The following is a 25,486-nucleotide window of genomic DNA, read 5'->3' as shown; positions in this document are numbered from 1 at the left end:
AGTTTTGTGATGATGTAAACTGTAAGAACAAGTCTTCAGTAGAATCTGCCCGTGTCTGGGAAGATCTGGCTTTTGTGTTCGCCAAGTTTCAGTTAAGTCCCTTTTACAGTTGTGTGTCTTAATTCTCTAACGTGTGGACTATACCAGTAGGTTCATTCAGAAGGGTTGTGGTAGGAAGTTGTGGTTGGATTTTCTAGCCCTTAAGAAATTTCTCTTTAGAAACCTAGCTGTTCCAATGCCCAACACTGAGCATGGTGCTCTTCAGAAGACCTCCCAGGAGCAGTATTCCTCCTGTAATGAAGAGAGGTATTTACTTCAGATATGACTAGAATCAAAAATAGGGATGGAAGAAGCTGGAAACAAATGAACACAGAACTCACAGCATTTCTAGGTGTATTGTGTTTGGCTCAGTGAAAGGGCTTCAAAATGTCTGGCAATAGCTTTCTGGAAGGGTTTGCTCCTTCTGCAGTGCTGGAAAGGTGGTTTGAATCCCCGTGTGCTCTTGCGCTAACATAGTACCCGTTAGGATGGAGGTGAAGCAGTACTGCAAGTGTGAAAACCTGGAGCTGTGGCAAGCCAAGTTCTGGTTTTGACCTTCTTCATGTTGGCCCATCCTTTAAATAAAGCGTAATAAGGCAGTGTGTTCCCTCTTAATCTAATGCTTGTCAGACCTATCCAAGGCAGTGGGTTGTACTATGTCAGCTGCTAGCGTTGGCTGCCTTCTCCTTAGAGATTCGCAGCAACACTTGGGCATATCAAATGTCATTGCCATGAATGTGACACATTGCGTTCCTGAAAATAAAAATGGAGTCATCCCTACGTGTTTAAAGCACGCTTATCTCTCTGTGTTTATTCTCTCCGTCATGGTACAATAACTGCTGCAAAATTTCCAGTACATTTATCAAGTTACAGATTAGTGCAGGCCCCTGTGGTTCTTGGAACGGCATGGGGCTGTTTTTGTTTACTGATGACATTTATCCTCTCATTTCCTTTTGGAAGCATGACAGCTTCTCGCTGTCTGATGGGGAATGTACTTACAGGACCTTCTTTTCATGCCGTGTCTGATGATAAACACTGCACTGCATAGTATCCATGTCTGCTTGCTATGGAGCCGCTATTACTGCTTTCAGCAGTCATTCTGGCAGGAACTTGGCTGGGCAGGAAAAAAGCGAAAGGGTTTCTAAGTGCAATTATCTTCTCTTGCAGGAGGAGACCGAGAGCGGATGACAGCTAATCATGAGACGTACCTTCTTATGGCGAGCACGCAGAATGACATGGAGGATTGGGTGAAATCCATTCGCAGGGTTATATGGGCACCATTTGGAGGAGGTGAGTCAGTGAGGGAACATGCAAGGCTCTCAGATACACAAAGACACATAAAGGCTCTTCTGTTGTCTCTCAGTCACAGCCAGAGTTTTGAAGTGAAGAGGAGGAGAATGATCTAGATCTTTCAAAAAAAGGGGAGTAAACCCTTTGTTTTCACTTGCAATGCAGGTATCAGGCATGTTCCCATGCAGAAGGCTCAATTAAAAGGCTTTAAACTGTCTGGAACCACTTCCCTTAGTGAGGATAGCACATGATAGTGCATTACCAAGGCAAGGGGAAGTTTTCACAGAAGGTTGGTCTTCTATGAAAATAGCTTTCCCTCAGGGAGGAGCAGAGTAATTTCTTTGGTCACCAGCTTAAAGACTGTCCATGTGTTTCAGAAATGACTGTTGTAAGCAGCTGTCAGTTACTCTCCTGCAAGTGGCAGCTAAGACCAGTAATAGTATTCTATAAAGCTGTGCACTCCAATATAAGCTTCAGAATATTAGCACTTGCAGTATAGGATAGATTATTTTTCTTTTGATTGGTATACCTAATAATTTCAGTAGTAGTGGATCAAAATTTATTGTCGGATGTCTATTTGTCTTTTTAAAATGCGTTCTCATGTTGAATGGGCTGCAAATTATTATCGCTATTTTCATCACTATTATTATTCTGGTGATAATGTGTGTATTATTATAATACAAGTAAGATTGATATACTTGCACAAAATGTCAGTATGTTAATCAGTCTGTTCCTCAAATCTCCAAGTTTGGGGACAGAAATATTTTTCCACTGTGAAGGAGCACCCGTATTGCATCAGATGCTTTTTTGGTCTCGTCTGCAGGTTGCTGGAAAAGTAAGTCACGCAGGATAGTCTGTGCTGTTTCATCACTAAAAACTGTGCTTGCTGACTGCAAGTGTCTTTTTCTCAGCTGCCAGGTAGTCCACAGGAGAGAGGATGGGAGGGACTGAAGGAAACTACCATTTTAAACAAAACTTTTCTTGTAAGCCACCCATCTTCCTTTGTGCTTTATTCAGGTCACACAGTTCTTAGGAGAATGCTTTGGCCTTGCTGGTGGGCTGCACTGAGGCACTTGGTCAGCTGGGCCTGCCTGGCACCTCTTCAAAAATGACTGTCTTCTCTTTGGCTCCTCCTGGGGAAATGTGCCCTGGAAAGACGGTGCTAAGCAGTCATCTCACTGGGATCTGGCCCTATACATTAATAAGCTAGCACAGTCCTGGATCTGGGCATGTAGGTCTTATAGGAGGATGGTTAAAAAACAAAACAAAAGCCGAAACCCCACAAATTGAAAGTTTTGTCTTAAAAGGCGTGATTTTCTATAGGCATTTGAGTTGGTTTGGGAGAGGGGAGGTGTGAGGAGCACAGTCTTCTGCAATTAGGCAAGGTGGGAAATCTTGTTTATAGAGCACGAGGGTTACCCATCCCCAACTTTCTCTTTGTAGAGCAGGCCTTGTGTTGAGCTCCTCAGTGTTCTCTTACTCTAGTCCATTAGCAGCCTAAGCTGCTGTGGCAATAATAAATTTGGGGGCATAGCAGAACTGGATTTTTCAAAGGGTATCTCTGTGGTTTTTGCACTTGGCTTCCAGCACTGCAGTATCTTTCTGTGGCAAATAATGAGGAAAGGCAACCTTGCAGTTCTTCTGCAAGTGGAGGAGTGTCTACATTTTACAGGCAGGGAGCTGAGATTAGGTGAAACTCTGTTTCTAGCCCAAGTCTGTGCACAGAGCTACAAATAGAAAGCAAATCTCCTGAGTCCTGACCCTGTGCTTTCTTCACCAGCCCCTCATTTGCTTTTATAGGGCAAGAGCTATTTCTGGTTTACTGGGAATCCTTTGAGCCACCATGAAAATTCTCAGGACACCATTGTTGTAGGAGTGTTTAATGCCAATTACTGAGGGAAGCACCTCACTGAAGACTTAACATGCTGATTTGCATAAAACAAGAGACAGGTGCAATCCTTAAATTACTGTATAGATTCATTTGTAGTTAAAACACTTCTAAGCATGTTCTTTTTTGTTTTCCTGTTGCATTTCTTGAGCAAATACACTGACTCAGGGTTATTTGCATTGGGAAGCAAACAGTTAATTCCCTGGAAAACATCAGAATAGATAGAACATGATTTTGGGTTTAATGTTCACAGGGAAGGTTTGACCATGATAACAAGGCAAAAGCAGTATCATGGGATATGTCACCAGTAAGAACTGTTTCTAGCATGTCCCCCATTTATTAACTACTTGTTACTTCAGTTGATAGTCTGAGCTATCTTAACAAGTCTTAATAAGCCCTATTAACTGTTCTGTAATTATGTACAGCTGGAGACACTCATATTTTTATTATCCCTTGCTACATGGACGTTGCTACAGTCTGACCCTTGTAAAGAAGGGCACTTCTGGCTTAAGTTGTCTAAGAACCTGCCTTTATGAGTTGTAGCCACTGAAGTTAAAAATCTTTTTATCATTAGCTATAAACAAGATATAGAAAAGTTGCAGTCACATGATGATGAGTAGCCAATAACAAGTAACTACTTACAACACAAAATTACTTCAGACAGCTAATTAATCATACACCAGTTTTATATCAGCTTCCTAAATTTCAATACTAGATGGTAAACCACAATAGGCTGGTGTCATACAAGTCAAGTGCCACTTTGAGTAACATATTTCAATCTTCTGGTTCTTACAAGCATTGTAAGCAAGTGCTGTGTGTGTGTGCACACGTGCAACAGATGTATCTGTGCCTTGGTGAGCCCCTAATATTTAAAGTTTGTCTGGCAGTGGGAAAGGACTCCTGGTACCAGCGCAAGGAGCTCTGTAAATGATTAACCATATAATTAAATTGTTATTTGTTAACCTGTGCTAGAAAGAGAAGGTGGGAGGGGGGCAGGTGGGAATCTGCTAAGGTGATCAGAAACAGCTTGGGTTTTGCACCGAAAGAATAAGGTGACTGTGGAAAAACTTCTGAAAGGGAAAAGAAATGTAAATGAGCCAGGGCATGTAATGCCTGTTTGCACATGAAATTCCTTTCCTGATTAGATTAAAAAGGCAATTTTTTACAGGAGGGAAAGGCCTGAGCTTTAATTGCAGAGTTTGCAAGTGGGGGAGGGAGAAGGCGAGAAGAAGGAGCATGAGCGTTTTAGCAGGGGTAGTAGTGTAAGGTCTGGCACCTCCTGCGGGAGCCAGGAACAGCCTGCTTGCTTTTCAAGCTGCCGCACACGGCCGCCGCCTGAAGTCAACTCAAAGTCACCCGGAGGAGCAGACAAATCTGCGTTGCGGCGGCTCCCTCCTCTACGTCGTTTCCCTGCACCTGCTGCATGCGAGGGGCTGGCGCAGGCAGCAGCAGCAGCCGTGGCTGCCATTGCCAGGCGTGGGACCAGGAGGGAGCGAGCAAGCAGAGCATCCCCGTGTGGAGGCACGTATTCCTCAGCAGCTCCCCAGGATCCTGCCAGCAAAGATGTGCGGCTGCCGCATCTGACGTGCCTCTCCCATGAGAGCTTCTGGTAGTTCGAAGGCAATAAAACAAGCGAGAAGCCCATGAGAACATCAGACAGGGAGCTGGGCATATAAAAGGTCTTTTGAAAGGAATCTGTTATGGGCAGAGAGCCTTTCGGGCGAAGGGACTGTTGTTTTTGCTTCTCGGCTGCAGAGATAAAGGGATCCAGCAAGGAGTATCGTATCCCAGAGGATTCTTCAGTGGCCTTTTTGGTATTGTTCTTCTCTTTCCCCTTGCGCACCGCGAAGCGCTGACCTTTTCCTGTGGAATTGGAGTCTCTGCCACTCAACCCCCTCTTCCAGCTGGGAGGAAGAGGTCTTTCTCCCCCTCCGTCTGTGCAGGCACTTCTGTTTGAATGGAAGATGTATCTTTTTGCTGAAACTCTTTTGTTGTGACATTGCATAATAGACAGTTGTCTCACTGCAGGAAATAAAAGAAACGAAAGGAAATAGATGGAAGTAAATTGTTCCCCAAAGCAAAATTGAATCGGGGAAGAGAACATTAAAATCACTTCAAGCCCTACCCAAGATCTAGAAGACCACAAATCTCCTAGCTCCAGAGGAAAATACACTATTATAAAAAAACTCTTCAGCAGTCAGTAATGATGAGCAGTCGTGGTGTTCCATCTGGATGCAGCTGGTAAAGAAAAGCTTTGGAGGGACGTGGGGGCTCTGGCCTGGATGATGCCTGAAGACAGAAATGCTGGAGTCCGCAGCCCAGGTGCCTTAGCAGCAGCTCCTTTCATTCCTAAAACTACTTATAGGAGAATTAAACGGTGTTTTAGTTTCCGTAAAGGTAGGTCCGTTCTGTCGCTGTATTCTGCTTTGCTAGCGAAGCCATGGTTTCTGAGAAGTCAGGGGGCTGTGTGTGCAGGGGCAGATGAGAATACCTAAACAAAAGGCATTAAACAATGCAGTGCCAACATTCCACGAATGATTTATTTACTTCTTTGTTCATTTATTTGTAGCTGGCCAGCTGATACTGTCTCCTCTACATAATAGCCCATGAATAGGCTGCCTGAATGATGTGGCTTGCAACAAGATTATTGCAGAGCCTTGGAGCAAAAATCAGTGAGAGCAGTGGGGGAATCAGACCTGTGATGCTCCGAGTTGTCTATTTGTTTGGCAGAACATCAGGGAAAAGAGTTTGGGTTTGCATTTTGTCTGTGTGGGAGGAGGGGGGAGAAGAGAGGGAGCAAAGCACCATGATAAATGCACATCTGTGTAGAAGACTTAAGTCCTTGGATTCAGAGATTTCTGATGGGTTGAAGTGTAGCCCTACAATGCACTGTCCTGTTGCAAGTGCTGCAGTGCCACTTCATCCTGCTGCCCTGCAGCCTGCATTTGCCTTTCCACCTGCTGCATAGAGATGTTTAAAGCCAGTTTTCTTCTGCATTGCACATACTCCTGTTGAAGCAGAGCATGGCAGTACTGGGGGGAGGAAGGCAAAGAGGAGGCTGGCTTTCCAAATCTGTCAGCTGGAAGCACTGGAAGGGAAACACATGTCTGAGAGAGAGATATGACAAGTGATGATAAGGTGCCATGGTGCTTGGAATGGGTTGGGGGAAACTACCTCTATGACGAGGACAAAAACTTTGTGTGGGGGAAGAGGAGAATATTGGTGCTGCCTTAAGAACTATGCTGGACAGAGAAATCCAAGTGAAAGGGCTAAACTGTCATGTTGCTCTGAAGCGTGAGAAATGATCTTACACAGGGTTTATACAACTACAACCATCTTCATCTCCTGCTCCTCCCTAAACTGTTCCTCCATGCTGCCATTTGTCCTTTTGCAAGACCATGCGGCTCTTTGCTCACAAGACTCAGTAGTGATGTAGTGGCGTCATTGCTTTTGGGGGTTGTGTGTGCAGGCAGTCAGGGGTGATGCCTTGAAATGAGGGATCACAACCAGTGAGGGACTCGCCGCAGAACTGCAGCAGAGACCAGCTATCATCTGCAGCTGAGATAGCATTGAAAGCTGCCCTCTGTACCCCCCTTCACCCAGGCCGGTGTTTCCTGTGGTTGCTGGGGTTCAAGTCCTTCTGGAGACTGGCCAGGAGGCTGTGGATGTGTCTATATGAAGTACCCTAGTGCACTTCAGGCTGTTGGTGTGAATTAGAGCTGTCTGTGCCCCGTTTATACAGTTAACTATTTAAGAAATGTTTAGAATTGAATAAAGGATTAACTGATAATTTTGCAGACAGCTGCCTTCGTGCCTGGGGTGCAGCCTTAGCCGCTCCAAGAAGAGCTTCAGCTGTTGATTCCTTCCCTGTACGTTCTGACACAGAAACTCTTCATGTCTAAAACTCCATGAGAAGCTGCAGCACTTGGGGCAGAGGACAGAACGATGGAGGTCATGCTGCTAATTTGCTTTCCTCTACATATTGTTTGTTTCAGTTGCTTTCTTATACATGTTTTCTGTCAAGAGCATTGTCGCAAGGCCCCTAGATCAGAGCTGCAGAATGCTGGGTGCGCATGTTTAACTAGGTTCATGTCCCACTGAAATCAACAGAAAGATGAACATTAACTGGACTTTCAGACAAGCCTTTACTATGGTTGCACAGGCAAATTAGGCTAACTAAACTTGTCTTATTAATTGGCATACCAAATTCTTGTAACTTCGTTTGCAGATTGCCTTTTTTTTATACTTAGGTATACAAAACTAGCCTTCTGCAAACCTAGCCCATACTTGCATAAAGCAGATTAGTTAGTTCTAAGCTGTGCAACACAACGCAGAAAATAAAACTAGCAGGTAAAACCATTGGCTAGTCATTGGAAGAATGATGGGAATCATGCAAGGGAATCATGACGTTGTATGTTTAGACAGAGATATGTTGTTATTTTCACCAGTGAAACAAGGTATAGAAGCCTTCCTGGAAATCCAGATCAAAGCTGCATTGTGATAGGCACCAAAAAATTAAATGTCAGACCTGTTTGGAGGTCATGTCGTAGAAGGAGTTAGTGCTCAGAGGGCAGCATCTGAACAGAGACAGAGCCAACCATCTTTAAAATCCAATTTAGAAAAGATGCTCTCTGTTTAAGTACCATCACAGGAACCTTCTCAGAGCACATGCAGGGTAAGTGGAGAAAGCAATAACTGAGGGTAACTTTGCTGGCATGCAGTAGTGAGAACGTTGAATAGCATGGTAATTTTGGGTGAGCAGAGGAGGTGGCATTGGCCACGGCCAGAGAAATGGTGCAGGCCCTGATGTGATTGACTGTGATAAGTTCCCAGTGATGTTTTTAAAATTGCCTCCATTCCTTTCCAGCCTGTAGCTAGTTCTGCTCTTATTTCAGAGTTGTTTTTTCTAAGCAGTAACCTCCGGTGTGCAGCTGTGCTAAACTCCAGGGCAGGGGTTTATCTTACCTTATCTACTAGTGGCATCACACTGGCTGTGGGGTAGGAGAAGGCTTGAAGGAAAGAAAATGAGTCATGAAGGAACAAAATTCTACCACTGCTATTTTTGGTGGGATTTTTCCTTTCCTGTACATTAGAAAATTCTGTAGAGAAGAAGAAAGTACTCCCTGCCTTTGATCAACTCAAAACAGCATTTAGTGCTGGGGAACACCGGAGTAGAAAGCTGATAAAAAATAATAATTTAAAACTCCGTATTAAGTGTTATGTGGCCATGACAGCCACTTTGTGTTATTCCAGGACCTTTGTTCCCAGCCCTGCTGTTGAAAGCTGTTCACCTGATCTGTTATTTTCACTGTCAAGGAATTACTGATGTAGAATTGAGAGCTGCTTAAAATTCTCATCCAGATCCAAAGCTGAGATCAATTCCTTTGACCTTAACTGACCTTCTGATGAGTATAGCCCATAAACTCAGAACTTGTTTTGGAAGGACGGAGATCCTCTGCTGCACATTGAGAGAACACATGTACAGGTGTGGGCCCTCTGTTGAAAGCATCAGCCCTCTGTGCTTTATGCTGTCTGAAAACATGTTATCATCTGAATTGCTAAGGGGTGGCTTGGAAAAGGCAGAAACCTTCTGGCTCGCTAAGTGCGTGTGGTGTGGTAGAGCTAGAGCGGCAGGTGGGCTTTTTCAAGCTGTTCCTTATAGACACAGAAATGCTGCCTAGATCTTTCTCCTTTTTTCTTACTGAATCAGAAGCTTGGAGTCAATAGACTTCAGAAGTGACCCCTGCCTGTGTGCAGTGGCTAAGGAAATCATTGACTAATAGCATTCTTAGATTTTAAAAACATACTCTTAAGTGTGAATACGTACTATTGAAAATACCACAGTGTTTCCACAACTCTTGAGTAAGCATACGCAGAATTTGGATAAAGCACTGTAGTGTCTTTTATAAGCTTTATGGGTATCTATTCGGCTTGGAAATCTCGTTTCTCAAAGTGTTTACAAAACTTCTGCCACGGGAATGTTCTAGTTAATGAATAACCTTTCAGCATGCCCTTTACTAGCATGTGATTTTCCTCTTTGATGTTATGCGTGATCTTGGCTTAATTGGATATAGCTTTAAAGATCTACATGGGCCTCTCTGAAAAAGCAGTTCTGCTGATTAAATCTACTGACTGGTCAGAACTGGAATCCTGTACATTTCCCTGCCTTCTGCCAGCTGTGGGGAAGGCAAGCTGCTGCCATTTGGAATCTCAAAGTTTCATGTTGGTTTGGTTTGTTTGTTTCACCTCTGGCACCCTATCCCAAGGATAAACCAAACCATAGGTCAGCGCTGGTGCATCTGTGCATTTCTGGATTTTGGAAATACTGAGATTTAGGAGGAGAATTTGGGTTTGTATTACAACATGAGTTATGAGGGCTCTTTTATTTCCTTCTCCACAGAGGTGGTGTTCTTTAGTTACTGTAGTGGAAATTTACTTCTAAAAAACAGCATATGAAATTATCTCTGTGGTTTTGTTGTCGTCTCCTTAACTTGGACTGTCTTTTCTTTGCTTCTCTGTAAAGGAGATGCTAGTAGTTACCAGGTATAGCTGATCACTGTTGTCTGCCTCTGTGAACCACTAAGGTAACTGTATGTTTGCAACCACAGTTCTTCACAGCATTGCCTTTGCTTCATAATAGTCAACGTCTTAGTCTTCATAAGCTATTAATCTGCAATATCTCTGTAGTTGGTAGTTGTGATGTAAGGTGCACCTTACAGGGTAATGATCGTGGCTTTTATTCCAAAACACTGAATAACCCAACAGACACCAGAAAGACTATGAACAAGGTAAAAGTTACGACAACATGATGTGGAAGTAGAGTTGTCATGTTTCCGCCACTTCTGCCCCTGGCAACAGAGTACTTTTTCCATAAAACATCAGCAAGTCTCTGACTTAGAGTCAATATTTATGCAGGCTTATCATGACTGATTCTTTTCATGGCCAAGTGCTGCCTGGTGCAGTGTTCTGCATTTGTTAGGTGAAGGAAATCCTTCAGAGAAGTTCAGCCTAGACTTTGAAACCAAACCAAGCCTGCCTGAGATGAATTCCAAAGCCAAACAAATTGGAGAATGCAGAGTGTAGTAAATAGTGACTTCAGAAGCACTTCAAAGTGGGACATGGTGATTTTCCATGAGACTTAGGTCTTTGGGTTATTACATGGTTGTCAGAATTGCCACACTAGCTACGAGCTCCCCAAAGCTGTGTGGAGATCCTCATGCCTGTGAGGTAGATATGGTATTATCACCATTCATATAGATGGGGAGCCAAGTCCCTGAGGCTTTATCTGACATGTGAGTGTGGTGGGGCATACGCCTAGCCCTCCGGCTGTGAAATATATATGTGGCCAGACTCAATGCAACTGTGTTCTGAGGGTTGTGTAGGATCTGAATCCAATCTGTCAAATCCGAGACAACTGCTGTAGTTATTCTGTCTGTCCTGCAGGCATTCCTAGCTACATGTATTTTAAGTGTCTCAATAAAAGCCCCTGAATTTACAATGTACCTTATTGCAGTCAATAGTAGAAACAACTCAATGTTTACACTTAAGGGACCAGAACCGGGAAATTTTAGGCTCCAATTTGGATTTTTTTTTTTTTTTTTTTTTCTCGACACTGGTTACCTCTTTCCATCATATCAGGTTTTATTTTTCCTTAGATACACTTTTTTAAGGTTTTCTTCATTCAGTACCTGTGATTTGCTGCTACAATACAGAACCAAGTTTGTCATATCCATTTAATACGTCACCCTTTGTATGTGAATCACTCATTACTTTCTACTTGTCTTAAAAAATACTGTTTGACACTAGTTACAGACATCTTAATGCTTTATGGTTGCCACGTATTTTCAATACATTTTGTGTTGTGCATCAGCAATTTTTAATAATATAGGAATTGGTTTTGCTCACACTGCACAAAACCCCCTTATTCTGATTTTATTAATTATCTATTAGACATGCTTTGAGAGCCAATTCTAAAATGAAAGGGGGGGGGGGGGAAGAAGGCAGCATCCCAAAAAATGTATTAATAGAAAGTGATGTGTTTTGACTGCAGTGTCATTACTAATAGGAGTTTCAAAGCAGTATGGAAGGTTTGAGAACTTACTCTTTCCTCTGCAAATGTAAGCTGCAATATGCACATTACTGATGAAAGAATGTTAGCATGGAGACAAGAAAGTATAGCCAATAGGACAAAGCTTATTCGTACTATTTGTACTGTCAGTGGGCATGAGTTGTAATTGTACATTGTGTAATTGGAATATCCTATCTTACACTGATTAGTCTTGTTTGCAAAGACAGAAAAACTTTTGTGTTTAAAACCAAGAGCTCTCATGGGCTCTTGAAGGGAAGCTCAGACTGTATGTTCATAGGACAAACTGGAGTAGGACGGACAAGTCCTACACCTAAGAAGGAATAACCCCAGGGAAGCAGCTCCTCTGCAGAAAGGACCTGGGTGTCCTGAGGGACAGTAAGCCAGACAGAGCAGGGCCAGCACAGGGAAGGAAGTGATTAACCCCCTCTGCTCAGCATTTTTTAGACAGTATTCCAAATATTGTGTCCACTAAAAAAAAAAAAAAAATGCGGGGGGGAAGATAAAACTGAAGGGAGTTGAGCAAAGGGCCACCGAGATGCTTGAGAGCTAGAACACATGCCCTTTGAGGAAAGGCAGAGGAACAGGGGCTTGTTCAGCCAGCAGTAGCCAGCAGAACGGACAATTTTGGGGGCACTGAACAGCAGCTGCCTTGTATATCAAGAACAACTTTGAAATCCCCAAACTGCCATAATCACACAGATTCCGTAACTGACTTCCAGTGGACCTTCCTCCTTAATTCCGCTACTTTCAGAAGGAGGGTCTAGAAAATGGAGGGACTTGATGATTTCCTCTGTGTTGACCAACAGCAACCCTTACCTCAGACAAATACAAGAAACCCCAATTCATTTAATACTCCTGCCATCCCCATACGCAGTTTGCAGGAGGTTAGGAAGGTATGTAAGAATTACAAAAACATACTTTGATTCCTCTGCCAGCATGAAGAGGCTTTGAACTTTGCAGACATGAAATATTCCACATCAGTCAGTATTCTTCTAAGCTTGACTCACTGGAATTGCAAAAATTCCTTTTTTAATTTGTAATTGTTGGGTTTGGGGGTTTGTACAACATGAAAAAAAGTGAGCAAATAAAGAGTGATTGTGTGATGTTCAGCCCCCTTACCTACTGCTGGTTTTGGCATCCACAAGTGTGGGTACCATGGAAGTCACAAAATATGCTGCTCTGCATCTGAGAATACTTTCTGGATGTCTTGGCTGGATATCAGTTACTCTCTCCAGGTATTCCATGTGCTACAGTAAAAATAATTGCACTTAAATACAACCCCCAGACCTTCAGTATGTGTAATGGACAGCTTGCTACCCACTTGCCATAACATCCTGGAGCATATGCAAGGCAACTTTTCCCCCTGCAACTGAGGTGTGAGTTACCTTTCTTTAGTTGGAGGAAAAATGTATACGTTGAAGGTTACCCTGAAGGATGCTTCAATCTGAATGCTACCATAGCTTATGGTTACTTGTTCATGTAATTGTAGTTTATGGGTGAATGATGTTGTTGGGCCAAAAGCCAAAGCTGACTAGCTTAACTTTGGGCTTTCTTTAGAAAAAGAAGCCAAAACAACTCTCTTCTTGTTGACTATTCTCAAATGAGTAGGAACTATGTGCTCGGTGAAGAGCACAATTTGGCTTACTGCTCTTCCCTCCCCGCTCCCCACTTTATAGTGTATGTAATTGGAAAAGGAGCCTTCTAAGCATAGATAGTTATTTGGTCTTTAGTTTCTGATCATGACTGCCTTAGAACTATTCATTGTCTTGCTGTATACAGAAAGTGAATTGCCTCACTTCAGCCCCAATACTGTTCAACAAATGGTGGTCTTGAGAGAGCTTCCATCACAGATGACATGCCTGAACGTTATTGTGATGCTGTCTACGATGGCTGGCTCTGCAGGTTGAAAGGGAGAGGCAAAATAAGTTACAAAGAGTAGCTGTCTTTCCAGTGGTAGCAATGATATCCTCAGATCAGGGTTGAAGTTAATTCTGTCAAAAAAACTCCATGATTTTCTGAGGTTAAGTACGAATGCAGGTTTCCTGCATTTCACCTTTCATGTCAGGATCTTTTTTTCATACATGAAATTTATTGTTGCTAAAGCAGACAGTGATAATGCATTTGGTAATACATTATAGGAATGGTCTTTGGTTATGTGGGAAAACTTAATTAATAATTTGGTTTAGTAAGAAAAAAATCCTGAGTTGTATTTATAAATATTTTGCCCTCCATGTGTAAAGGTAATGTTTATATGCCATTGAAATTGATACAGCAACTACTTATATTTTTATAGATAATTAGGCATGAACCAAAGAAGATGGAGATGTGTATCGCTTTTGAAAAGTTTTGTGACAGAAAACCCTATTTGTATTATTTTTAAGTTTTCTGTCCTTACGGTCTGAAAAATCATTTACAGTATTTTATTTTAAATAATGTTTTTGAGCATTGTTGTAAAATCTGTCGGCATTGTATTTCCATGAGAGTATCAAAAGTGAAATTGAGCATTTTATTCTTAAGAAAGGAGTAGGTTAATTGTCCATACGTTTAAATGACCTGTAAATTGCATGGGTTGTAATAGAAGACACGGGCTCCTCAAAATGTTTTTATGAACCTCAACCAGGTCACATCTCTCTTTTTCATGCAGGTATTTTTGGCCAGAAGCTGGAAGATACTGTCCGATACGAAAAGCGATATGGGAACCGCCTGGCTCCTATGTTGGTGGAACAGTGCGTGGATTTTATCCGACAACGGGGGCTAAAGGAAGAAGGCCTTTTTTCGACTGCCCGGGCAGGCTAATCTTGTTAAGGAGTTACAGGATGCATTTGACTGTGGAGAGAAGCCTTCTTTTGACAGGTAAAATCCTCCAGCTGTCCCCCACTCTCTGAAGCCTAGACAGGACATGGTCTGCTGTACTGGCTGATCCACGGTGCTGTAAAACACGTGGCACCAACAGATAGAATGACAGGTTTTTGTAGGTTTTTCTGTATGTTTCCTATTACCACTCTAAAATGTCTTCTTTTTTTTCTGACTTTGATGTCTGATTTCAAAGCGTTTCTGGAGAATTTCCATTTGTGAAAAGCTGGTTAGGAAAAGTATTGCTAATGGTTTGGCTTAATCAAAAATATCTGGATTGCCTTGATCTTAGTATCATTTGAAATACAGTGGTGATGCTGGCATTTGGGCAGTTCCACAAAGGAAGAATTTCTCTTATCACCTATTTCAGTATGTTCTGTTACCTATAAAACTGACTGGAAGGGAAGTCTACTTTTATGTATTTCTTTATAATTTTGAGCCTTTGGTCTTAAAATAAAAGTTGATGTGACCATAATAACAAACCTATGTTGTTTTGCGGGTCGAGGTCCAATTTATATTCCAATATTTATACAGTTTTGCAAAGCTAATGAGAATTTTTCTGGGCCAAGGAAGAACCCAGTCTTGTTCACAGAGCTGTGTATGACTTCAGTCTTTTGTAAGATTAATTTTTTTTTGTGCAAGTTCAGCTCTCCTCCTGTAAGCATTGATAGCAGTAGTCCACATATTCAGAGTGGGCAATCAGAGAAACAGAACCCGTGGATTATGAATGCCACATGGCCTTTTTAACTCTGATCAGAATTAATACAATGGCAATGAAATTCCAGTTCAACAGAATGATAAACAGTGGTTGTCCTCAGTGTGTGCTCTAAGTGACATCTGTAACACACCTCCAAAATGGAATCAGGATACTTCATTCCAATTGAGGGTCTAATGTGAATTCAGACGAAGAGGCAGGTTTTATTTTGTGGGACCTTTGAATGACAGCAATGCAAGTTAACTGGAAGGAAAGCGTAGCTTGATCTTTCAGTGCAAAAAACATGCCATGATATGAACCTGATCGCTGGAAATATTTACTTCCCTCCCTTCCCTATTCCTATGAAGTGAACAAATTTGTTATGCATGAAGGTATGTGTATCACAGATGCACAGAAGGCAGACATCTGTAATGCTGTTTTATCTCCAACAGTTTCCTCAGTCCTGACCCTCACTTTAAGAAATGTCAAGAATTTATAATGCGCTGGAAATGAAAACTGAATTGTCTTCCTGTGAGGTTTATTAGTTTCTCATCAGAAGGTGAGAGTTAGGATAATTGACCAGAAAATAGCTTTAAGGAGCCAGAGGACTGTGGGAAGTGACAGTCTTAGCCGATAAATGTTTTTAGGGTACTCACTGACTGTTCAAATACTGTGTAACTTATTTAAAAATTATAAAGGAGCATCCATTGGGTATGTTTTCCTTACTTGGACATAAGATAAATACTACTGGTCATGTCTCTTGCACAACCTCTACCAGAGATACAAGTAGGCAAATGGCAGAAACAAAAGGTTATTTTTTCTGTGCCTGTAAACCAAATAATTGTGGAGGAAAAGCTTAAGGAAACAAGCTGCCCCCAAACTCCAGGAAGATGATGTACTGAACACCCCGCTGAGAGGTACAGCTTGAAAGAGGTGCACAAGTTCCATCTATTCAAAACAAATGAGACCAGGCCTCAGCCACATAAATTTTTTTTTTTTTTTTTTTTTTGCAAGGTTATCTAGCAACATCTGTAGCACACAGTAATGAGCCCCAGGAACAGGCATGCTAGCTGAGCTTTAGCAGATGAAATGGAGAAGAGCTTTTACACACTACTGCTGTGAAGAAGGCACATAATCTATATTATAGCAATTAGAAACATCAGCAGGAGTTGCCTATAGCTGGTCCTGCAGCTCTGCTTCTGAAGCTGAGTATTTATAGAACATTGACCTTGTTATGTCTGCGTGTCTCATTGTGAAGGGTACTTTTTCTGTTTACTTTTTCACATTAGAGTTTGGAGAGGTGTGATAGTCCAGAAGAGAGAGCAATTGTCCAAAAGTCAGCCAGACATAAATTCTGTTCTCAGCCATTGTTTCCATTGGGCATCTACTTTTTTTCCAACCTTTTGTTCCATTTGTAAACTTTTGAGGTGAAGTTCATTTCACAGTGTTTATAGAGTGCCTGTGCTTATCTTGGTAACTTTTCATTGTGCTGAACAGCAGCATGGTCTCCAGGTTTGATGCAACCTGTTTGGCAAGTTGAGCTCTTGGAAAGTGGACAGAATATGAAAAGTTCCTGTAGAAAAAAGAAAAAATTACATACATTAGGGGTCCATGCTTACTTTCTCTCCTGAACCTCCAAATCCACTATGTTTAATCTGTAATTACATGTTATTATTAGTCAAAAGTTCTGGTAGGCAAAATCTACCTAGGTTCTGTTTATTAATTTATATTTTGCCCATTCTCATACATCGATAATAATAAAGATTTTTGCCGTTAGAGCTGAGTTGACAGTTTTGTTGATGGGGAACAAAACACAATGGAATCCAGGTCATGCTTCCATTGCGGTGCCGGGTCACCGGCTCTGACTGGGAGAAGCTGCTGTCATCAGTGTTGGAACTAATACAAAGAGCTGATGTTTGAAGAGTTTGCCGTTTCTCATACTGACATTTTTTTCTGTGTATAAGTGCACATAAGTCAAACAAAGACTTAAGAACAAATGAAGATGCTTTGAAGTGTGTGTGTAGGCTTATCTATATGTTTGTGTGAGAAATTATTATTAAATAATCCTCCTTTTCTTTATGCTTTCTTAGCTAATTCAGTAAAATACATAACTTGTAGAATTAAAAGCAAAGAACAAAGGTAAGATCGTACAGCCATGATTAGTACTCCTTTAAAATGTCATCTCTGTTTTAAGATGGTTGCACCATCTTAAAACATCTTACAGGCATTGGGAGATGGAGTTCAAAGGCACAGATCTGCTCTTTTGCCCAGAGTTCAGCTGCTGTCCACAGTTCTGTGGAGACCCTGCGTGTCTCCCTGCTTGTGTTCCTATCTGCACCCCTTTGGTAAAGAAGACCACAGAACGAATGCAAGCAGAACAAATGTAGCACATTTGAAAGAGGTAGTAAAATAGCTTTGCTCAAAAGAAAATGCAGCCTTGTTTTGAAACATAAAACATGTTTGACAAATGGTAGCTCTCACATGAGTTAGCAGCTGGATGTTCTGATACTGAAGTCAGTTATAAAAACACAGAGTGAATCCAGGACAAGTTGGAGAGTGGCAAAAACCTTCATGTATTCGTTTGATCTTGGTCTTGTAGTTGGATAAGATGTTGCTGAAGAATCATGAGCTATGTGTATGAGAATGGAACCAGTATTTGAAATTTCTCAAACTCACAGAATGAGAAAACCAAGTATCTGATCTGAAACATCCAATACCCCAGTCCCCCTAGTATGAAAACTGGAACATCAGCATTTCTTCCAGTCTTGGAAAGGGGAGGTACAGCTGAAACTGCTGTAGGCCTTTTGTGTGAAAAGGAAAAAAAAAAACACCAACAACTGAAAATTGGATGTCAGCTTAAAAACAAAAATCAATAAATACCTCACTCCCTCTGTATGTATCTGCGCATATTGTGAAATCTGCTTTAAGGAACTAATGGTGTAATTAAGCAATCACTCATGCTTTACTGTTTGAAATATCCTTGGTATTTCCAGTACAGCTCCACTTCCGTGTAAAAATGTCCCCTTTGCTGGGGAATCCGTTTTGCTTGCTCTTGGGGTATGTGCTTCTCTCTGCTTGTGTGGCTTATATTTTAAATTTAAAGTCCGTCAGCTCCTTTACGAATCATACGTTTGTAATGATACAAAGTGGATTATGACTATTTGTTCCATAAAATTAGCATAGCGAATATGGCACTGCATAAGGAAAATAACATGTGTTTGTTGTACAATTTTTACCTACAAAGGGTGTGCAAAATTGTATTTCTCTTATTGTATTATGTCTTTCTATCTACTTTTCATCACAATTCCTACCAGATGACATGAGAGTTAAGATTGCTGAAGGAGAAGAAAATATTTGAAATGTCACTGAAACAAATATTAATACTTACATGATTGATCAATGTATGTGGCTTGGATTTTCATAACTACTATCACTGATAATATAGTCCAGTAGTTCAGAAGAATTTAAAGTTACATAGCTCACCAGCCTGCATTTGTGTGTATGCACAAGAGAGAAGGAAAACACATAAATGCATATTTAGCAAAACAAAATCCCTATTACATTCTCTCATGGGTATGAATTCTTCTGAAGAAGAATGCAGTACCTTATATGACAAAATATTACTTACTGCTCTAGTCATCATTGCAATCAGCTGAGAAAAGGGTATATAAGTGGCAGTATGTGATAGCTGGCAAATGCTAACTATTATTTACTGGAGCCAAATAATCCAGAATGTAGAACTTGTATGTTCCTGTGCATTTAATCACTGGCATTGTTGAAGCAAAGACAGGCAATGATGAGGATGGTTCTAATGTAATATCCTCAAGGTGAGAAGGACCACATGCACAATTCTTCTCCTCCAGAGACAAAGAATGTTTTAAAATTTTGGTGAATGCAAGAAATTGGACCTGTCTCAGTGGGGCTGCAGTCTGCACTGGCACTGTACAGACTGCAACTAGACATTGAGTTGGAAATCACTGGTTATGAAAATTGTCCTTTTATTTTCCAAATACAAGCCTCTATATAAGAATTTATTTATTTAGAAGCAGATAGTTCCCCACAAGGATGGGGCTTTATTCCCTTCCTAGTGGGAAAGTGCAGTAATCCCTAAACAAAACTTTTTTATGTGAAATGAATTCTTTACTAGAAAGCTACTTCCTGCCAAACACAAATGGCCTTAGGCCTGTGAAAATATCTTTTCGTTTCTGCCTATTTCAGGCTTCCTTCCCTGATCCTCACAATCTGTTCATCAGTTATGCCTCTGGAGCCACTTCCATGTCCTTTCTAATTCCAGCCATCTTTCTAACCAGCTAGCAGAAATAACCTCTGCATATGGCAAAGCTTAAAGAATAGTCTAGCAATTAAATACACATTAGGAGACACGTTTCTAGCATGATGCAAGGGTCATTAAATCAGTTTAATTGGTGTCCTGCTGTAGAAGAGTGTGGTTTTAGTTATTGGCAGTGAATGAACATTTGCAGTTGCTTTGCATGAATTTCAGTTTCAGAAATGGAATTGGTGTATCGGCTGTGATTTTTAAAAAAAGAAAAGGCAGCCATGTATTTCACTTGGCAAGGACAGATGACTTCTTAGATGGCAATGGCCATTAAGGATAATATTTTGTTACTATGTGGAAGGTCTCAGAGTGTGTTTTTGATAGCATTGTTACATAGGGTTGCAAGATTTGTGGCTTTCTCTTCCAGTAAACAAGATCAGGTAGTTTATTTGTGGTGTTTTTCCTTGTTTTATATATACTTGCAATCCCTGCAAAATCTTGCAGAAATGTAACAGCCTTTCTGAACAACCTGTCATATGATAAAATAATTTAGCAACGTATTCACTAGAGCTGGTTGATATTTTCCTGATGGGAACCCATCTGTTTCTTAGGCCTCTGCCCACCTTACCTGAAAGCACTTGTGTCTCTCTTTAAGGATCGTATTTTTCTAAGTAATTTTTAACATCCTTCCTTAGGGTTTGTCTTTTCATTTGTCTGTCCTAAATTGCTGTCTTCATTGCTGCTTTTAAAGCATCACACTCTAACTTGAATGAATTGGCTGCTGTTATAAATACTGAAGTGGATGTCTAACTTGGAAATAGAGTCTGTCAATCTTCAGTATTCCTTGTGGTGCTTACTCCCCTGAATGGGTCCCTGGAAGGTAGCATGGATTGTAAAAATCATGAGCACAAGGACAAAGGAGCAGAGTACATGTTTGGTTTTTTTTTCTCTATCTAAGCAGAAAAATAAGAATGGAGATCAGTGTTAATTTAAAGTAGAGCCAGGCTCTTGTGGCAGTAAGGAGAGGGGGACAGACAGCTCAGGACTTAATGGTAAATGGTGTAATTTACCATTGGTAAAGTGGTAATAAGTTTCACAAGTTGTAGGTAAAATTTCAGCTGGTACTTAGATTAGGCACAGTACTGCTTGTACTAGATACGCATCATATAGGAAAATCATATAGAGAGTAATGCTTTGAAGATACCTACACAGGGGAACAAAAATCACATAGGACGTTCAGCCAGTTATGTTAGGCATTTGACCTGACCTTTGAATTTCTAGACCAAAGCCTGACTCCCAAAATCAGTCAAACCACTCCTGGTTCACCATAACATTGCTGAACACAGGCTTCGCCCTCCTAGCCTCTGGGTACTGGCTTCTCAGCAGTAACAGTGCTCTGATTCTCTCCCTATGTAGTTATGCACATTTGTAACATTCCCTTGATGTTGCTTACTCAGTGTTTCATCACTGGTTTATCGCTAGTATCTCACTTAAGCTGTCTGCACACTGGCAGCAAAGGTGCACACTGGGCAGTCAGTTAGGAACTCATCCTCCCGTGTCAGGAAAACATCTATGCTGGCCTGAAAGCTGCTCTACAGACCTGAATGTAGCTAGGCAGGGACACAGTCAGCAGATGTTGTGGTGGGTACAGGATATGTTGGTGAGGGAGACTCTCTGTTACCAGGATTGTGATCTGTGACGCATCTGAAATGATGGAGCTGTAATTCTGGTACCAGAAGGCACTGATACACAAACTGTTAGAACTGTACTGTTCTCCTTTGTTTTATTACCAGAACTTCTAAATTGAATTATAGCCTCACAGCTTGTTGTTCCCTACTGTTTGTTCTTTATGCAAACCGTTTATGTGTCATCGTGATCTAGAGCTATTTTTGGCACAGCATTAATCTCTTTGTAATGTGGCCTTGCCCTGTTAATATTTCCTCTCCGACAGTTTATGAGCTTGTTGGCTTAGTGCTCTGAAGCACTGACTCCAGCTCTCTAAACACACTCTCTGCTTGTCCAAGTGTGAGGGTTATGTGTGCATTTCTGGTGACCTGCTGGTCTTCAGTAATTTTTGTTTATGGTAGAGAGGGTGAAAAACTCCAGGCGGTGTAATCAGTCTGACAGCCACTTCCACAGTGTCTGTGGTATCACAAAGGAAAGTGCTGTCAAAACAGCAATGCTATGAGGGATATTAATGACAAAGTTCAGATGAATGGGGCTTTGAATATGTGTAGTCTGATGACTAAGAAGAGGCTGTGGTGCATTTGCATTTGTCATGCCTTTGCACGGACAGTGGTGGAGGTGGGGGTGCTCCTTTGGAAATGTATCAATAGTAAAGCAGTATTAATGTTTTAGTGAGGTAGGTAATCTTTCTCAGACTTTGCAACACGACATGCCAAAAGAGACTGTTTCTCAGCTTGCTGATGCTTTTTCTCTTGCATTCAATTTTCTGCTCTGCACTTTGTCATTCCTATTTCAAGCTTCTAATTATTCATGGTGCACTTGGAGAAAGTCTGCCTCAATTAATGAGGGTTGTTCCGATTTATATAACAGAAGATTTTCTGCTGGAATTGACATACTCTATGTTAATACTTGTTAATGAATACTTTTAATCATAGAATCATAGAATCGTTTAGGTTGGAAAAGACCTTTAAGATCATCCAGTCCAACCATTAACCTAACACTACCAAGTCCACACTAAACCAGTCAAGGGTAGACTAGATTATATGAATGTGTAATCATGGAACACTTTGATATCACACTGTCAGATAGCAAAAGAAATACCAAGATAGGTATAGTCATTAAGTTTCTGTAGCTGTAATGGTTCTGGAATGTAAGCAAGGCCAGGTTTGAAGGGAGAGATACTGTCTTGTCTTAAACTGATCAGTTGTGGCTGGAAAAAGTCCAGGAGGAAAAGGTCCTCTACAGACCCTGGGAAGATCCACGTCTTACAAACTACACAAATGCCCTCAAGGCAGATATATAAATGCTGTTGGTTGACTTAGATTGTGGATAGAACACTGCAGACCAGAAAGGGAAATAAATGCTCCCAGTCCTCAAGAGAGCTTGCAGTTCAGCACTCCTTTGAAACTCACAGCTGTGCTCTGTGGCTGAAATGCACTTAATGGTATTTGTGGATTGAAACACCTGAAATACAGATGGATTAAAACTGGAGTCTGCCATTTTTAAGTTGTCCTCTGTATTTTAAAACAAAAGGTGAAAAAAATAATATTAGACTGTAAGGTCTAAACAGGTCTCAGGTTATATGAAACACTCTTTTAGTTACATTATTATAAAACTATTGACATATTTTTATACCAATATTTACATTGAAAGAAGATAGTTTCTAGCTTTTGTCTAACTGTTGCTAAATAGAATCAAAACCATCCCATTCTTAAAGAGCTTTGCAGGCAGTATGTGTGTGTATGTATGTTTGTTTATGCTGCCAAAATCTGTATGATAATTTATGTATAAATAGATTAAGTCCTCAGCGGTGTTCCAGTACAGTTCAGGGGGGGGAAAAGGTAACAAAACAAATTTTCCAAAATATTACTTTGCAATTGCACCATCTTGTGGCAGTCTGCGGTATTGCCTTAGCATTCCGCCAGCAGAAGCAAATAAATTTAAAAAAAAAAAAAAAATTAAAAATTGTGAATGTGTCCCTGTCTACTAATTGGGACCTAGGTTTCTAACCCCACCTCTGAAAGCACCTTTCTGTAGACTCGTATACAGCATGTACTTCAGGAGGTTACAAGACTTCTTACTATTTCCTTGCTCCTCGGCATCGTGCCTTCCCATTTCTCTCTCAGTTCTTCCTTGGTAGAGCCACAGTTTTTAGCACTCAGCTAACCCTTTGCAGTGATAGTCTATCAATTCACATTGAAAGGAGAAAGTTTATAAATTGCATCAGTTTCCAGAGCTTTTGTCCCCTTCTTCAGCCTTTTTATCCTCAATCTGCTATGCCCTCAAGGAGCAAGTATTCCACTTCACACCAAAGGACTGGTGTAAAAGTAGTCTTATGTACAACACAAAGCATGATCCTGACAGTACAAAGAAGGGAAGATGATATTACTTAATCCCCTCAGTAGGAGACCTGTGTGCTAACTTTTAATTGTTCTTCAGTAATTTCTCTCAACCAGTTTGAATCTTGTATTTTGGAAAGGCCTCTCCTAGTTTTATGCAAATAGTCTCTGGAAAGATGTGGTCCAGTTCTTCAGCAAGGCCTGGGGAGTTTCCTTGTTTAAATAATAAAAATAGTAATAATAAAATCTTCAGAAAGACCATCAATGTCAAGCAGTCAGAGTTAAATTCTTTGCAGACTGATGGCCTGTGTTCCCTTTCATGCTGCAATGTATGGCACTGTCCTAAGGCTGCGAGTTCACATCTGCTCTCTGTGGCTGCTCCTCTCCTTCAGAGTCTGACTAGCAAAAGTCTTTCCCTCTGTATTTGCTTTTTGCTTTCCTGATGGACCGACAGCTTAGGAAAGTGAAGATCTCTCTGTAAAATTTGCCTCTTGGATAAGGCTGAATAGTGGCAACTGCCTGGGCATGTATGCCATGGTTGTGCTCTAAAAACTAGCACCAATGGCAACAAGACATGAAGGCAACTACCTGAGAGATTATTGGGGTCTGGGTTTTAAGCCCTCAGGTTGTGCAGTCTGTAAAGATTTTCGTTAGCCAGGATGTCAAGAAGAGCTTCAGTTCACTTAGTTTGCATCTGGATTGGGGATAAGTAGAAGGCAAAGGTTAGAGGCCAAACCTGAGCTAGCATTTGAAATCTCATAAAATATTACAACTGTATCTAGTTTCATGTATAGTACTGTGCCTTACATGTGTTATATATGCATCCAAGGAGCAAGGTGGGGTAAACACAGGATTCCCATTTTGGATCCAAGTCAGTCTACAAGTAGAGGGTTGCAACAAGGGATTAGAATTTAAACCTTCCTTAAAAATGCAGATTTGCATTAGTCCTTTGTTTATATTGTTTCTCTAGAAAATGCTTTTTGGAATTTTCGCTGGGAATTATTCATGATTGAAATAGAAAAGTTTTCTGGGAATTTGTTTTGAGGAGGGTCATGGTGGTTAACATTTAAATATATACAGTGCTTTATCATTTCTCTTCTTGCGTTTTGACTTAGATTGCTCATACCATACCACATTAATTTAAGGTTGTTCCCATCATTCTTGTTAAGATTTAACTTAGTAAAAGCCATTATTGTTTTAACAGATCATTCCAAAGTAATGATTAACATACCTCTAGCAAAGCTGAAGCACGTCAAATACCAGTGGTTCCCTTTTGATATACTCTTGAGTTTAAAAAATATTCCAAGTGTGAAGTCTTCAAAGAAAAAGAAAATACACAATAATGCACATTGTAGAGATGTCTCTTCATTTTCTGTTTCGTATGAATGAAATTAGCATAATTCAGTATGTTTGTTTGATTTTTCAGAAGTCAGAGGGAAAGATATCAGCTTGCAGTACAACTCTTTATCTGAACCAGGAAAAGCATGTAGAACATTCCAGTAAGGATTTGAATAAATGCCTGAGTAGCTAAACCAAGAGATTAAGTCGGAAGTAACGCAAGAGAGATTTTTTCATGCTAACTTGTAGTTTTTATCTATTTCTATTTATTTCTTTTCAGACGTACACCTAAGTTACCACAATGTAACTTTGTGCACCACAGAAACATTTAAGCAAGTTTTATTGCATACTCTGAACTTGTGATTTTGCTCTTTCTCCCCATCTTTACTTTTAGTACACCTGAAAAACAGCCTAGGCTCCTACTAGCTGTATCCAAAGACACCTTAAGTTTCTGCAAATGTAATTATGAGAAGGTGTATGTCATACCAGGTCTTTGACTGTCAGCCCTGTAATGTTACCTGTTGTGCTAGCACTCAGACATTTTTTAAGTTTGGTGACTTGCAATGCCTTAGCTTACTTGGTACAGGATAGAGCTGAAACTCGTTTCTCATGGATTTACGGTTCTGTGTGTAAAGTATATCCAGGTTTTTGGTGTAACAGTACAGCTAAAAGGCACAGTAGTAATTTTGTGGGAGCCCACAGGAAAAAGATGCATGCCAGGGAAAGAACTGTAATTCAGATGGGGAAGTTTCAACTAAACACCTGTGGTATATATGATCTCCTTTAAAACTTGCTTACTTAATACTGATACCAGAGGTGATGGTGATACAGTGGAATAGAGACATGCTGGGCATGTTTTGGGAGCTGGGGCCACCTCTGGTAGGAGAATAATTCCCACTATGTAAATATAATGCCTGGTTTCTGGCTCAGGTGAAAATGAAAAGCATCGGTTAAGATGGATTTTGCATGCCTGATGTGAGATGCCTGTCAGTGA

The 25,486-nt window shown here is 40.9% G+C and overlaps 1 protein-coding gene across 1 annotated transcript in view; it reads left to right on the top strand.

Annotated features, from left to right (window-relative positions):
* Window positions 1-25,486, top strand: part of ARHGAP24 (Rho GTPase activating protein 24) — a 190,883-nt gene that overhangs the window by 155,451 nt on the left and 9,946 nt on the right. The window contains 3 exon segments of the mRNA XM_075709139.1: window positions 1,207-1,329; window positions 13,951-14,078; window positions 14,080-14,159. Coding sequence (XP_075565254.1) covers window positions 1,207-1,329; window positions 13,951-14,078; window positions 14,080-14,159 — 331 coding nt within the window.

Source organism: Pelecanus crispus, chromosome 4 (genome assembly GCF_030463565.1).
Source record: "Pelecanus crispus isolate bPelCri1 chromosome 4, bPelCri1.pri, whole genome shotgun sequence".
NCBI classification, from domain to species: Eukaryota; Metazoa; Chordata; class Aves; order Pelecaniformes; family Pelecanidae; genus Pelecanus; species Pelecanus crispus.
The sequence above is the reverse complement of the archived record's forward strand: the minus strand, read 5'-3'. Positions and strand labels throughout refer to the sequence as shown.